Source organism: Canis aureus, chromosome 21 (genome assembly GCF_053574225.1).
Source record: "Canis aureus isolate CA01 chromosome 21, VMU_Caureus_v.1.0, whole genome shotgun sequence".
Classification (NCBI taxonomy): domain Eukaryota; kingdom Metazoa; phylum Chordata; class Mammalia; order Carnivora; family Canidae; genus Canis; species Canis aureus.
Genome location: NC_135631.1, coordinates 7,471,949 through 7,485,176, shown reverse-complemented (window position 1 = coordinate 7,485,176; position 13,228 = coordinate 7,471,949). Strand labels below are relative to the sequence as shown.

Sequence of the window (13,228 nt, the reverse complement as noted above, 5' to 3'; positions counted from 1 at the left end):
TGGGAGGTGCGCTTGGGAGCTAGTCCTGGCCAGCAAGCTGGGCCTCACCCCTAGGGCCACAAGCTCCCCTCAGGTGGCAGGAGCGCCTGCAGAGGTTTCCCCACCTCTTTCCAGAGTTTCCTCACCCGCCTGGGGGGTCCAAGCGGCCCCTCCCACCCATGCCTGCCCCCTACCAATTTTCTCCCAGCCCAGAGCATTGCATACTCCCCCTGGACCATCAGGGACCTCTAGCAACATCAGGAGTCGTTTTGGGCTGTGACAACCAGAGGCAGTCCTGTCATCTAGCGGGTAGAGGCCAGGGATGCAGCTCAACACCCTACAGGGCACAGGACAGCGCCCCACGATAGAGGACGTGGCCCTGAGCGTCGGCAGTGCCCAGGCACGGGCAGTCGGACCCTGTTCCTTGGCCTTGGGCCCCGTGCCCCTGGCTCCCTGCCCACCCCAGGAAACAAACAGGCACCGCACTGGGGTTTTACCAATTTTATTTCTAGGCTTTTCACGTTTGTCTTTTTTTCTGCTGGAAACGTGCCGGTTACATGTCTGTGCCACAGTGTGCCACCAAAACACACACAGACCAAAAGTGCCCCCCCACCAGAGACCCTCACAGACTTGCTGGTCACAGGACAGACTCCGCTGTGCTCCCCAGACCTGCCACCGGCCTTTGGCCTTTGAGCACACACAACGTTCACCCCCCATGAGGACAGACCGTCCCTCAAGGACCCCGTTTGGTTCAGACACAGAGATGCCGCAGCCAGAACGGTTGAGGTAAGCGGAAGCAGTGTTCCTGCAGGGGCGGGGCGGGGTGGGGCGGGGCCCGGGCCTGCCAATGGCCCGGGAGCACCCAGGCTGACCCTGCTGGGGCAGGGGCTGCCAGCGGTGCAAATCCTTTTGGTTCGGCAGCGTGCTAGGCGACTCGGGCACACAGCACTGTTAGCTGGCTTCGCTGAGATCTGGAGTCTTTTTTTTAAATTAGCATGACGCTGTAATGAAGAGAACAAACAACGCTGGTACATAATAACAGATGCAACACCCGGAACTTTAACCAAGTCCAGAAGCTATTCTGATCATCCCGAGTTTCTGGGTCCTGCAGCACAGCACCACGGTGGCACGTGACAACACACTTGTTACAATAATAATAATATAATAATGCAACTTTCATAGCTACACGTAAAGAACAATACGGCTGTAAAAAACTATGATGGTAGCACGTCCCGGGTCAGGTGGACAGCCCAGCGTTACAAGCGCAGGGAGAAGGAAGCGGTCGCGGCCCCGAGGACGCCGGGCTGGGCGCATAATCGCGGCCTGGAGCCCACCCCGCCAGGCCCGTTTCCGGGATCCCGTCCTCATGTCTGCCGAAGCAGGGGGCCTGCGGGTCAGATGGAGCCTGACCGCCTGGTCTACACATGGCTAAGAGAAGCATGAGGTATCGTGAAACAGGAACCTTTTTGGAATAGAGCAGTAATCACATTAAGTCAAAATTGATCACATAAAAAAAAATCTACAAAAAAAAAAGGCGCCCTTAATACATTTTTCTATGAGAAAATTAAAACTAGAACATGGCAGTATATGACATTGTAAAACAAAACAAAACAAAACAAAACAACTGATCTTCCAATAGCAGCAAAACAATGTGAAAGAGATACAGAAAAGCGATGTGAATCTGTTTCCAAACTGTGCTGGGAAGTCATCGGTAGCAGCGAATCAGGAAACCGAGCCGCAGCCCGCCTGCCGCGTGGTCCCGCCGTCGGCCCTCTGCACGCCCCCCGCACCCTCACCAAGCACCAGCCCTGTGCTCTCCCTGCCTTCGACTCATCCTACGTAGTCATTACAAAAAGGTACATAGCCAAGATGTGCAAATTGTCTATTCGTCGCTAAACTTTTTTTCAAAAGGGGACAAGAATATGTCGGGGCTGAACTTGTTTCGAGTACCCTAATTTTCTGTGGAACTCTGAGGCCTCTCAGGTGGGGTTCCCGCTTGGGGCAATGCCAGACAGGCTGAATCAGCCCGAATCCATGCCGTGTTTTTCCTCAGGATCTTTTTCTCTCTCCTACGAAAAAGGACCGAACTTTTATAAACTGTATGAAACCTGCAACGTCAAAGGCAGAAAAGTGTATGTGTATGTGTGTGTGTGTGTGTGTGGGTGTAAATTAAGGGGAAATTGCATTACTTTATAAATCATACTGGCCTTACGAACATCCTCTGCAATAAATATTCTTTTTAGCCTTAACTATAAATTATATATTTTAGTGTTTAAAAACCTTCCTAACCCTTACACTACGCGTTCTCTAGGTAAGCCTTTAAAGGCCCCTACTTCCAAACACCAGTTGGCACCAAGGACTCCCGAACTTCCACTGCTCTACAGAGAAAGGAACGCATCATCCTGGCAATGTAAGAATGCACTTCTTGACCGGAAGCTCATCTTCAAGAACATCCCCTCTCACTAACTCCATAGTGACATGCACTTGCCTCGCAATCCTGTCTGCACACAAGGACGTGAATATTCCCAAACCATTCCATTAAGAAATTGTCCCCCCACCCCCACCCCGCTCCACACACAACATAAACAAGAGAGATTCCCTATAACCGCTGGATTGAAAGTGCTTTGAAATGGAATGGTTCTAGAATATTGAGAAGGAAAAAAAAAAAAAAAAAAAAAAGGAGCTGTGGATTTCACCTGGATGTGAGCAGGCTGCAGGTCTGTGGGGGTGAAAAACCAGCATCTCATCAACAGGCAACTACAAAAATAGGAAGATTATAAAAATAGAATATATTATGTCGCTATGGCGGGTTCTGTTTCGGGCAGCGCAGGCCAGGAGGCGGAGCCGGTTTTCTGTGACCGCTGCGCTGGCCGGGGCCCTGGCCACCAGTTCTGGGGCGGCCGAGCGAGGGTCAGCAGGCAACCACGCTGAGCTCTACGCTACGCTAACCGAGGTTACATCAGCCACGGACAGGTGAAGAGGTGACACGCCTACCTACAGAATAAAATAAACACGCGCAAATGACTTATAAAGTGACTACATGCACGAGCAAGCGAGATGCAGGATACCTAGAGCCGCCTTAAAGCACAAGAGCACGTTGGCTACCTAAAATCCTCTTCTACTTCAAAAATGGTTGGTTGGCTTTTTTTTTTTCTAGTTTTTAAGATGTTTTTATGCTTTTTTGTATGGTTTTGTTTTAAACACGTAAAGAATCAAATCTAATCCTCCCCTGCAGACTCATTCTTCCTGTTAATGCCTATCCTTTACGACACAGAGACACAAACACATCCATATAAAAGAAAATCTAGTTGATTATGGGGTATAAGATCCTCTATTTTTGTAGCAAACCTCCCCCCACCCCCCAGCTCAGGGTTATGCAAATACTATTTTTTTCTCTCCTTTTTTTTTTTTTTTTTTTAAAGATCTTTTTTTCGGGTACTTTTTTTTTTCTTTTGCTTAAGTCAGAGACGGAAGGGAGAAAGAGCAAAGGAAAAAAAAAAACCAACAGTAAAGGAGAAGGAAACTTTCCCTTCTGGTCATGACCGGTCCTGGCGAGGAGCGGTCCTGTCCGGGGAGCACCCGGGGCCGGCCCCTCCCGCGTCGCGCGCACCCTCAAATGTTCACGTCTCGCACATCGGTGGGCGTGCAGGCCAGGTCGGCCTCCTCCTCCTCCTCCTCCTCCTCCGCCGCCTTGGGGTCCAGGCTCTGCTGCTGGGCCTGGCGCAGGCTGGACTCCAGCAGGGCTTCGATCTGCTCCTGGCACGCCCGGAGACAGTCCTGGCCAGACAGGAGAAAGGGGTCCTCAGGCTGAGGCCTGCAGGGAGGGCCCTCTCCCAAACGCCAGGACTTGGACTATTTTTGTGAAAGTGAGGCTCATCTACAGCACTGCCCTCCCCCAGATCTGGTGAAGGCCAACGTGGAGCCACGGCCCAAACCCCAGGACTGACCAGCGTGGGCTCCCCGCTTGGCCACCTACTGTCCCTGCCTGAGGAGCATACACACCTACTTGGACCAAAGGGGGCTGCTGGCCGTCTTCTGTGCACACAGAGGCCCTCAGCCACGGGCCGGGTGCCTCCCTGGCCTGGCCTGAGCCGCCCCAGGGCCCTAGCCCCCCGCTGGATTCCTCTACCAGGCTCTGAGCCCGGCTCGCTGTTCCCACCAGCCCTGCTGCTGCCCTCAGCGGATTCAGTGCCATTTGATCCAGGTCAGAGAAGGCCCCCCGAGCCCTGCTTTTCGGACTTAACCTCTGCGGTGTCAGCCCTCGCAGTGAACCCAGCCTTCTGTGATGAATGGCCATCAAAAGCGTTAGTCCGTGCATGACTGAGGATGAACGTTGGGTGGCCTGGGGGGACCCAGACCCTTTATCCCCCTCCATCCTCGCCGCTTGGCCTGTACCCAGCGCTGCCCCCCACCCCCCTCCTGCCAGATCTCTTCTGCTAGCAGCCCCCCTGAGGTCTCAACACCCCTAGAGGAATCTTGTAAGTCCAGGGGCCTCTCCTGGTTTCATGGGGGCAAATCTCCCAGGAGCTCAGAGGTGCAGGTATCAGGCTGCCTGTCCCAACCCCTGGGATGCCGCACTGGGGCTTCTATTCTAGAACCAGGTAGACCTGCCAGTCAGGCCTGGAAAACAGACCTGTGCCTTTCCCATAGGACAGGTGAACCACGGGCGCACCGAGGGGAAGGTGCCGCTGAGCTTCCAACCAGGTGGGGCTAGAAATGGGGTGGGTGTTCACTGCCCAAAAGAAGTGGATCGAGGCCAGCAACGCTTCTGAGTGGACCCCTGAGGACCTGCCCTGTTCACAGAGCTCTATGTTTTTACACGGAGAGCTTTCTTACCCCACCTCTTCGGTATTTGTCACGGCAAGTGAGGATGGCAGAGTGGGTGCAAACAGCCAGTTTTACAGATGAGGAAACAGAGGCCCAGAAGGCCTGGCGTGGGACCCAGGACTCCTGATAGCTTCCCCAGGCTCTGATCCAAGCACCCAGCACAGTCCCCCAGTCCCACCCCTGAGGCCCGACGGCACCCACCCACCCACAGTGGCTCTTGGCAGGCAGCTCGCAGGGGCAATGGGTTTACTTGCACCTGGTGACTTGGGAGGCCACGTGGTGGAGGGGAGGGCAGAGGGGTGCAGGAAGGGACTCCCTTTGTGTGGCCCCAACTTCCTCCCTGCAGCCACTGAGATCCCCAGTGTCAGCCCAGGAAGAGCCAGCTGGAGACCCCGGGGGCCAGCTCTGGGGATGGGCAGCCTGAGAACAGGGCTCTGCGGCCCAGGGTTTTCTGCATCTGGGCTCTGCTGCATTTGTCCCCAGGTGACCAGAATAACGAATTCCAGCCTCAACCAATTTCTCCCCCATCCATCAGCTGCAATCTTGGTTCCAATCTCACTTCTACAATCTCTCTCCACATAAGGGATCGTGTAGTGATTTCCCACAACTCTCTCTGTGCTGTGTCTCCCTTGCTGAGGGTCCCCAGCAGCCAGAACACCCCATTCCTCTAGGTGCTCAGTAAGCACGAGACTGAGAGGGGAGGGAGAGATGCAAGAATGCCACCCCCTCCAGGCAGCCAGCAGTGCCTGGCGGGGGTCGCACTGGCTGCTGCTCACAGCCTGGCGTTTCCGGAACGGTGTGGTGAGGCAGCAGCCACTAGGGCCCACAGGGCCTCCAGGGCACTGGAGGGCGGACCACCAGAAGGCAGACAGAGCCCAAGGCAGACCTGTACCGGGGTCAGGGCGGTCACTCGCTCCCACTCGGCACACCAGCGGGGCCGAGGGCTGACCCACCAACCTCGCGGGTCTAATCTGGTAAAGGCCACAAACCCCTGTAACTGTGACTTCCATTCTTTCTCTAAGACAAGAAAGGAATTGGGAATAAAACAATGGCATTTTTAAGAAGGAAGACACAATCGGCTCCGGCTCTGGGCTCCAAGGGCAGCAGCCACTCAAAGGGGCCGTAAAACACGGGGTTGTCTCCACGGGCCATTGTTGCGTCTGGAGACCTCACAGAAGCCTTTTCAAGCTCCCATTTATGAGCCATCCGCATTGTGGCCCAGACAAAGCTCAACTGGGCCCCAACTCCACATGCCATTAGGGCACGGATCATTGACGGGCCTGCCTTGTGGCCCCTCTTCCTGGACAGCTCACCGGGAGGGCTTTATGGCTCCTGCCTGCTCTGGGAGCCCCAGGCTGGGGGGGAGGTGCACCAGAAGCCAGAGGACCCCCCTGGCCTGCCCGCAGTTCTGGGAGGTGCTTCTCCTTCCAAAGGAGCCCCAGGAGAGTGGGGTGAGGCTGGCACCCTGTCAGCCTGGCACCAGGTCCCATGCCTCTGAACCCGGGCACCAGTCCTGTCCCCCAACACGGTCCCCCATGCCCCCATCACCTCTTGGGGTCTTGGCACAAGTCATTGCATGTCATCAGTGAACTGGTTTGGAGCCCTAGGTGCTAAAAGTTTCTAGTACCTGGTGCTGGGCAGGCCCTGCCAAGCTAGCATGGGAGCAGCATGTACTCGATCACTTACCGCATCACACTTAATCACTTTGGAGAGGAACCGAGTGAGGCGGTGGTAGGACAGGAAGCTGTTGGAACTTCCCAGGTGTAGACCTTGCACGGCGGCCACCACACTGCCAGCTGCCACCATGGAGGGTGGGTTGGAAATGAACTTCACATCTGCAGCAGAAATGGAGAGAGGAAGAGAGCCATGAGCGGGGCACCCTCCACGGGACCCCATGATCCCAGCAGGCTGGGCACTGGCTCTGCATCAGGGTGCGTCCCAGCCCGTGGCCAGCCTGGGCTGTGGATTCTGAGGGCTGGTCAGAGGGGCTCTGGCTCCCTGCACCTCCCAGTGCCGGAGAGCAGAAACCAGGCATGGGATCCACCCAACACAGGCTGGAGATGTTCACTTGAAAACAACAAAAAAAGCCAACTAAGGAAATAGCCATTGGCAAAAACAAACTGCAGAGGCCTCTGGGGAGGGGACATTGCTGTACTCGAGCCTTGGGAACATGTCGTGTATTTGCAAAAAATTTATAACGATCTACAAGGGTAAGTGTGCTGGGCCACATGGGTCTCCCCGCCCTCGAAGAGTGTGTGTGTGTGTGTGTGTGTGTGTGTGTGGGGTGGCGTGGGCACTGCTCCTCGTGGGGGCATCAGATGCTTCTTCCCACCCTCTTTTCCTCCTGGGACACAGCAGGTGTAGCATCACCTCACTACTTCACCTGCCAATCAGCCAGCACACGGTCCCCTCTGCCCCGAGGCTCAGCTCAGTGATGGATGGTGGGAATCCCTGCCTTTCCTCCTAGGCTGAGCCCAGCACCTCCCACACTTGTCATAAAAAGGTGGGAAAGCAGGAAGGACGTAGAAGTGGCCATGCGGTGCCTGTGGGCTGTCATCCCGTGGTGCCCAGCGAGGCATTCTTGGTGGGAGAGGCCACTGACCTCCACATCTTGGGAAGGGGGCCCATGTGGCATCTTTGTCAGCCCCTTGGCCTCATCTTGTGCACACAGAGCACCAGAACTGGGCTGAGTGAGCTGAGCTGGGGGCACTGAGCAGAGGGAGTGGAGTGTTGTGGGCCTAGGGGTGCATCCCCGTGCTTCCCCCCAAGGCTCCATCCCAGGAGCAGACAGCAGGGCCCACTGAGCAGGGGCCTCCGGAGAAAGGGAGCCACCCTGGAGGGGCAACAGAACCCGCTGCCCGTGGCCACTTGGAAAAGAAATCCCTAACACAGCATAACACCTCTTACCCCCTCTTTAAATGGGAGCAGTCCCCACCCAGTCTGTGAGCCGGGAGCCACGAATGAAAAACGCTTCATTGAGGCACATCGGGGCTGCAGGCAGAGGCTGCTGCCATCCGAACAATTTGGCTGGACCTTGAGACGGCCGTCTGAGAGGGAGGGGGGATGTGGGGCCAGCTCCCCATGAAGAGTGTGTGCACGTGTGGTGCAGGGTTTATGGGCTTAGATAAGGAGTGTGGGTGTGCACATGTGTGTACGCATGTGCACGATTATAGGGTGTAGATAAGGAGCAACGCAATTGCACCCCCAAAGCTGACACTTGCTTCCACTCTGTCAAGTGCAGAGAGCCTGCGGCCACTGCCAGAGCAACCACTGGAGCTGGGTGGCATTGCGACCCTTGCTAAGACCCCCTCACTAGACTCAACTGTCAGCTTCCCGAGCACCAGTAGCTTGCTTACCTAACCCACTGCAGCACCCTACAAAGCTCTGGTGTACACATGTATGCACACGTTAACAGAAGAACAAAACTGAACTCTGGTATGGGGGACGTGTGTACGTGTACAGATATGTAGGAGCCCCAGTTTGCAAGCACACAGAGCAGGAAGAACAGAGTCCGTCCTCCCACAATGGTACCATTAAGCGGGACCCTTGCTCTGTGGAGGACAAAAATATCTTTTGGGCCTTTTGCTCATGCTTCAAACTCAGTTTCTGTTTTTGAGCTGCAGTCATTCAGAGAGAGGTCCCCTTGTGATGGAGGGCACAGCTGCATTTTGAACCGTGCAGGTGAGGATCTGGGCCTGGAGAATATTTCTGGGGGACCTGGATAGGCAGGTGGCCCTCTCCTCCTCTGGCCTGATTGTCCCCCTCGGGGCCCCACCCTGGAGTTAATGCATGTGAGGCGCTGGGTGACCACCGGCCATCCCTTCACCTTCCCCCAGCAGGCTGGAGGTGCTTGCTGGGCGCAGCGTTAGACAGGCTGGGCGTGCTCATGAACACTGACCCACGGCGGCTGGGGAGCCAGCACCAAAGCCCGTTTATAGCCTCTGCACCAGGCTCGCCTCCCTCAACTGCCAGCACTGCATGCAGGCTACACACCCCACTTCCCTGGGGTTCTGGGAGAGGGGGAGCTCCAGGCTGCCCCAGCCATCCTGGGGGGGAGGGTGTGCAAGAACTATTCCTTGCATTATCTCCAGGAAACTCTGCAGTTTCTCTGAACCACTTTCAGCTCCATAAAAGGCTGCCTGGAAGTCTCCAGAGGCCTCTCTCTTCCGAGGCGCCCCAGCCAGAGAATGCCTCCCCTGCCTGCTTGCGGGGCTGGCCCCTGGAGGCTGAGGGGATGGCCAGTGGGAGGCTCCCGGCCCCTGCCCCAGGGCCAGAGATGCCACCCTTCGGATCCATCCAGGCCGATGACCGTGTACCCCTACTCTTCTCACTGGGAAGGGCTCCGTGGAGGGGGGTTCACACCTTGAACAGGAGGTGGAGGATGGGGAGGCCAACAGAACCTTCCCACTCTCGCTTGACCCAGAAATAGCCATCACCAGAGCACCCCGATATCAGGAGGGTGCTGGGAGATGCCGGACTAAGGGCTCTGCTGCTACTGGGGAGTGACAGATGCCAACTGGCCCCTTGGATGCCGTGTGGCCCTTTGGTCACCCACAGTGAGCCCCAAACACGTGTGACAGCTGAGGCCTGATCAGGGGCGAGGGTGGCCCACTGCAGAGCTAGCTGGGATGGGGGCATAGGTCCCCAGGCAGGGTTCTCCAGATCTCCTGGGCCCAGCCCATGTGATCAGAAGGAGAAAGAAAGAGGTCACAGGGTGTCAGGGCCAGGGCCGGGGGAAGTGAGAGGCAACACGGAGTGTACGTATGCATGGTCTGTGCTGAGTTCTCAAACGCCGGCTGCCCAGGGGCTGGGGCCGGGGCAGTGCCAGGGAGAGGCCCCCAGGGACCATCCAGAGCCCAGCCAGGGGCAGGGAGGGCTGGACCCCCGCTGCCAACCACAGCAGCCCGAGCCTGGGGCCGCTCTGAAGCCCCTCCCAGGGCTCAGTTGAGCTCTGCCGGCCTGAGGCACCCCTGGCGGGGCCTCAGGCAGCCAAGCTCCTCTGCTGGCCGCCCCCGCACAAGGGCTGCTGCTGGCAGCCCAGAGCACGTGGTGCAGGCACTGCGGGCCGCCGCTCCCCACCCCTGTAGGCGCCCCTGGCAGGTGGCCCAGCCCGGGAGAGGCCAGAAGGGGGCCCCTTGAGGACACGGGGAAGGACTGGGGATGGAGGGGGGAGGACAGGAGTAGGGAGGCAGGCTGGGCAGCCAAGGTAAACCCCTTTCAGCTCGGAGTGGCCACACCCTGGCAGACCACCCATCCCCATCCCCAGGGCACTGTGTGGTGGTCCTGGGCGGCCTCAATCGCCTGACCCAGGAAGGGACTGCCCCCCAACCCTGCACCTAACCTCAGCACACAGTCCAAGGAAAGAGGAGCACCTCAGAGATCAGGAGGGGCCTGGGGACCACCTCCTCAGATGAGGAAACCGAGGCGAGGGGCAAGATGCTCCTCTACCAGGGGCAAGGGGCACCCAGGGAGGCAGGGGCTGGCGGGGGCTGCTGCAGGACCCAGCCGCCCTACCTGTGGCACAGAGCGCTACGAAGGTCTGCGCGTGCTTGCGGATGATCTGTTTGTTCTCCTCTGCCACTGGCATCTTGGAGAGGAAGTGCTCGATGAAGTCGTGTGGGGTCATGGCTGCCAGGTTCCACTTCAGTTTGTTCACCAGGAGCAGCTCCATTTGCTGTGAAAGTGGGGTGTACCAGCGTCAGGAGAGGTGCAGGGGCAGCTCCCGTCGCCTGCCGTCCGCTCCATGCATAAGGGCCCGCGAGCGAAGGGACGGGGCATGCTGGAGGGCCGGGAAGTGGAGGACGGCATGCCACCCCAAGAGGAGAGGGTGGGCGCCATCGAGGAGGCCAGCTGGCCAGCGGTCGAGATCCGCACCTGGAACGCAAGCCCTTGCAAGAGCGCGTGCCGCCCGCGCCGCCGTCGCTAGGGGGCGCGCGCCGCCCACTTTTTGGCCGCGCCAGGGCGCTCACGGGGTGGGAGTCGGAGCGGCCGCCGGCCCCGGGTGGCGGGGCGCTGGGGGTGGGGGGCGGCGGGGTCCGGCCCGCTGCTCGGGAGGGCTCCACCGGTGCGGGCGCCGGCCCTGGGGTGCAGGGCGCGTCGGCGGCCCGCGGGCACCCCCGCACCTCCCCCACCCCCGGGCTCCAGGGGCGTGCGTGGGTCGGTGGGCGGCAGGGGTCCCCGGTTACCAGCAGTTCGTCGGGCCGGATGGAGTTGTCAGTGTAGATGCACAGCTTCTCGGCCGTCAGCGGGATGGTCTCCTTCATCTTCGAGGCCACGAACATGCAGGTGGCCCCCAGCAGCTGCAGGCGGCTCTTTTTCACGGGCTCCAGCGACAGGAAGCGGTCCAGGTAGTTCATGGCCAGCGGGAAGACCTCCTCCTCGCACTTCTGCTCCTCGCAGACCTGCCGGGGCACGGGGGCCGTGACCGCCGCCGCCGGGGACCCCGCGCCCCCCAGCCGGGCTCGCGTGGGGGGCGGCCCCCTCCCCCGCGTGCCCCCGATGCCCACCCACCCCGAAACTGAAAGGGAAAGTCCCCGGGCGGCTGGCACGGCGGGGGCGGCAGTGGGCAGGGCGGGCGGCGTGCGCCGGGGACCCCGGCCCGCGTGGGGGCGCGGGGGCTGCAGGCCGGGGCTCGCCAGCCCGGGGCGCGGGGCGCGGGGCGCGGGGCGCGGGGCTGCGGGGCGGGCCGCGGGGCCGGGCGCCGCGCTCACAGCGCCTGCGAGACACAAAGGTGGCGTCCCAGGCCGCCGCGCCGCATTTCCCCAGACGTCATCTTTTCAAAAAATATTTAAAAATATTAAAAAAATAACTGGGCGCATAAAAAACCCCTGAAAATGACCCTCGGGCGGCCCTCTACCCAGGCCAGGGGTCGTGAGCTCGTTGCAGGCTCCGGGGAGAGCCCCAGGAATTCAAACTCGGGCCCCCCCCCCCCGCTGGGCGCGGGCGCCGCTTCCCTCTCGCAAGGGCACCACGCCGCACTTTCAAAAATTATTTTAAAATATCTGCGGGTGTCCCGGGCGCCCGCCGAGGGGCTGCGGGTGCGCCCCGGGCCGCCAGCTCTCCGCAGACGCGTCCCCCACGCCGAGACCCCTGCGGACCAGGGTCAACCCCCAGGGTCCCGGGGGCCACGCGACCTTGCAGCTCGGCGTACTCTCCGGCCCAGGCTGGCCGTGCGGGGCGCCCCGGGACTCGCAGCTGGAACAAAGGGGCCCCTCTCCCCTCGCGGGGTCCCCCCCGGCCGCCCGCGCTCCGGCCCCGCGCCCCTCCCTCCCGCTCCCGGCGGCCGCGCGGCCCCTCGCGGCGGCCCCAGCGCCTCGCCGGCCGCTCCCCGCCCCCACCCTACCCCCAATTATTAATAAACACTTTTGCTTTGCAATAAAAGAACAAAGATGGCGCATAATACTGGCACGAGCGGCCCTTGCATACGTGTCCATGGATATTAATTTAAAAATCGAATCGATGCCCCCTCCCCCTGGAGCCGGCGGCCCGCGGCCGTGCGGCCGGAGAGGAGGCGCCGCCGGGCTCGGGCGCAGGCGGGGGCCGCCGGCCCGCACCCTCCAGCCACCTGGGGTGCCCCTGGCGAGCCGGCGTCCCGCGAAGGGTCCCCTCCCCGGCCGCCCCCCCACCCCCACCCCCACCCCCACCCCCACCATCCCCGCCGGGAGAGGGAATTTCAACCGACCCCACCCCCACCCCCTCCTCGTTCAAAAAATACCCACGATATCTATGTATTTTGAAAATGCGGTTCCTAGCAACACCCTGGCACACTTCAGAGTTGGGGCGGGAGGGAAGGCAAAGAACCGTGGGTTCGGGCAACAAGTGGCAGGAGCGTCCGGCGAGAGCCCGCACCTCTAGCATCCAGGTGGCCACGATCTTCCGCATGGACGGCAGGATCTCCTTCTGCACACACTTGAAGTAGGACACGGACGGCGCGCAAGTCTCCTCCGCCTTAAGCATGGCCCGCAGCACCCGGTCGTTGAGCAGGTTGGCATCGGGGTACGCCCGGCGGATGGTCTCCACCTCGCAGCACAGGAGCTGGTGTGCCATGGCGGGGGCTGTCCTGGCGGCCTGCGGACGGCGCTGGGTCCCGGCTCGGTCCGCGCTCCCTCGAGCTCGTCTGCCCCTCGCCGGAGCGCGCGGACGCTGCTGCTCGCTGCTACTGCGCCGACAGCCCTCTGGAGGCTGCAGGACTTTGCAACTTCCAACAAAACTCCCCTGTAGTCCCTGTGACGTTACTGTTGTTAAGCAGAGATCAAAGCGGGGCAGAGAATGGGAGCGGGCGGGGGGGGGGGGGCGGGCGCAGGGGGAGGGGGCGCGGGCTCCGAGCGCCGGGGAGCGGAGAGGGGCAGAGCCCAAAAGCCATCCCGGAGGCGCCGCGCCTGCCCCGCGGCTGAGTCGCCCCCGAAGCCTGGTTTTCATAGAA

At 60.0% G+C, this 13,228-nt stretch overlaps 1 protein-coding gene across 1 annotated transcript; it reads right to left on the bottom strand.

Moving 5' to 3' along the window:
• Positions 1–465: 465 nt before the first annotated feature.
• CCND1 (cyclin D1) lies at positions 466–13,018 on the bottom strand. The gene is made up of 5 exons (XM_077862756.1): positions 12,655–13,018; positions 10,992–11,207; positions 10,321–10,480; positions 6,493–6,641; positions 466–3,756 (listed from the first exon to the last, which is right to left on the bottom strand). Exons 1-5 carry the CDS (start codon positions 12,850–12,852, stop codon positions 3,592–3,594), a joined length of 888 nt encoding a protein of 295 aa, XP_077718882.1. The 5' UTR covers positions 12,853–13,018; the 3' UTR covers positions 466–3,591.
• Positions 13,019–13,228: the final 210 nt, after the last annotated feature.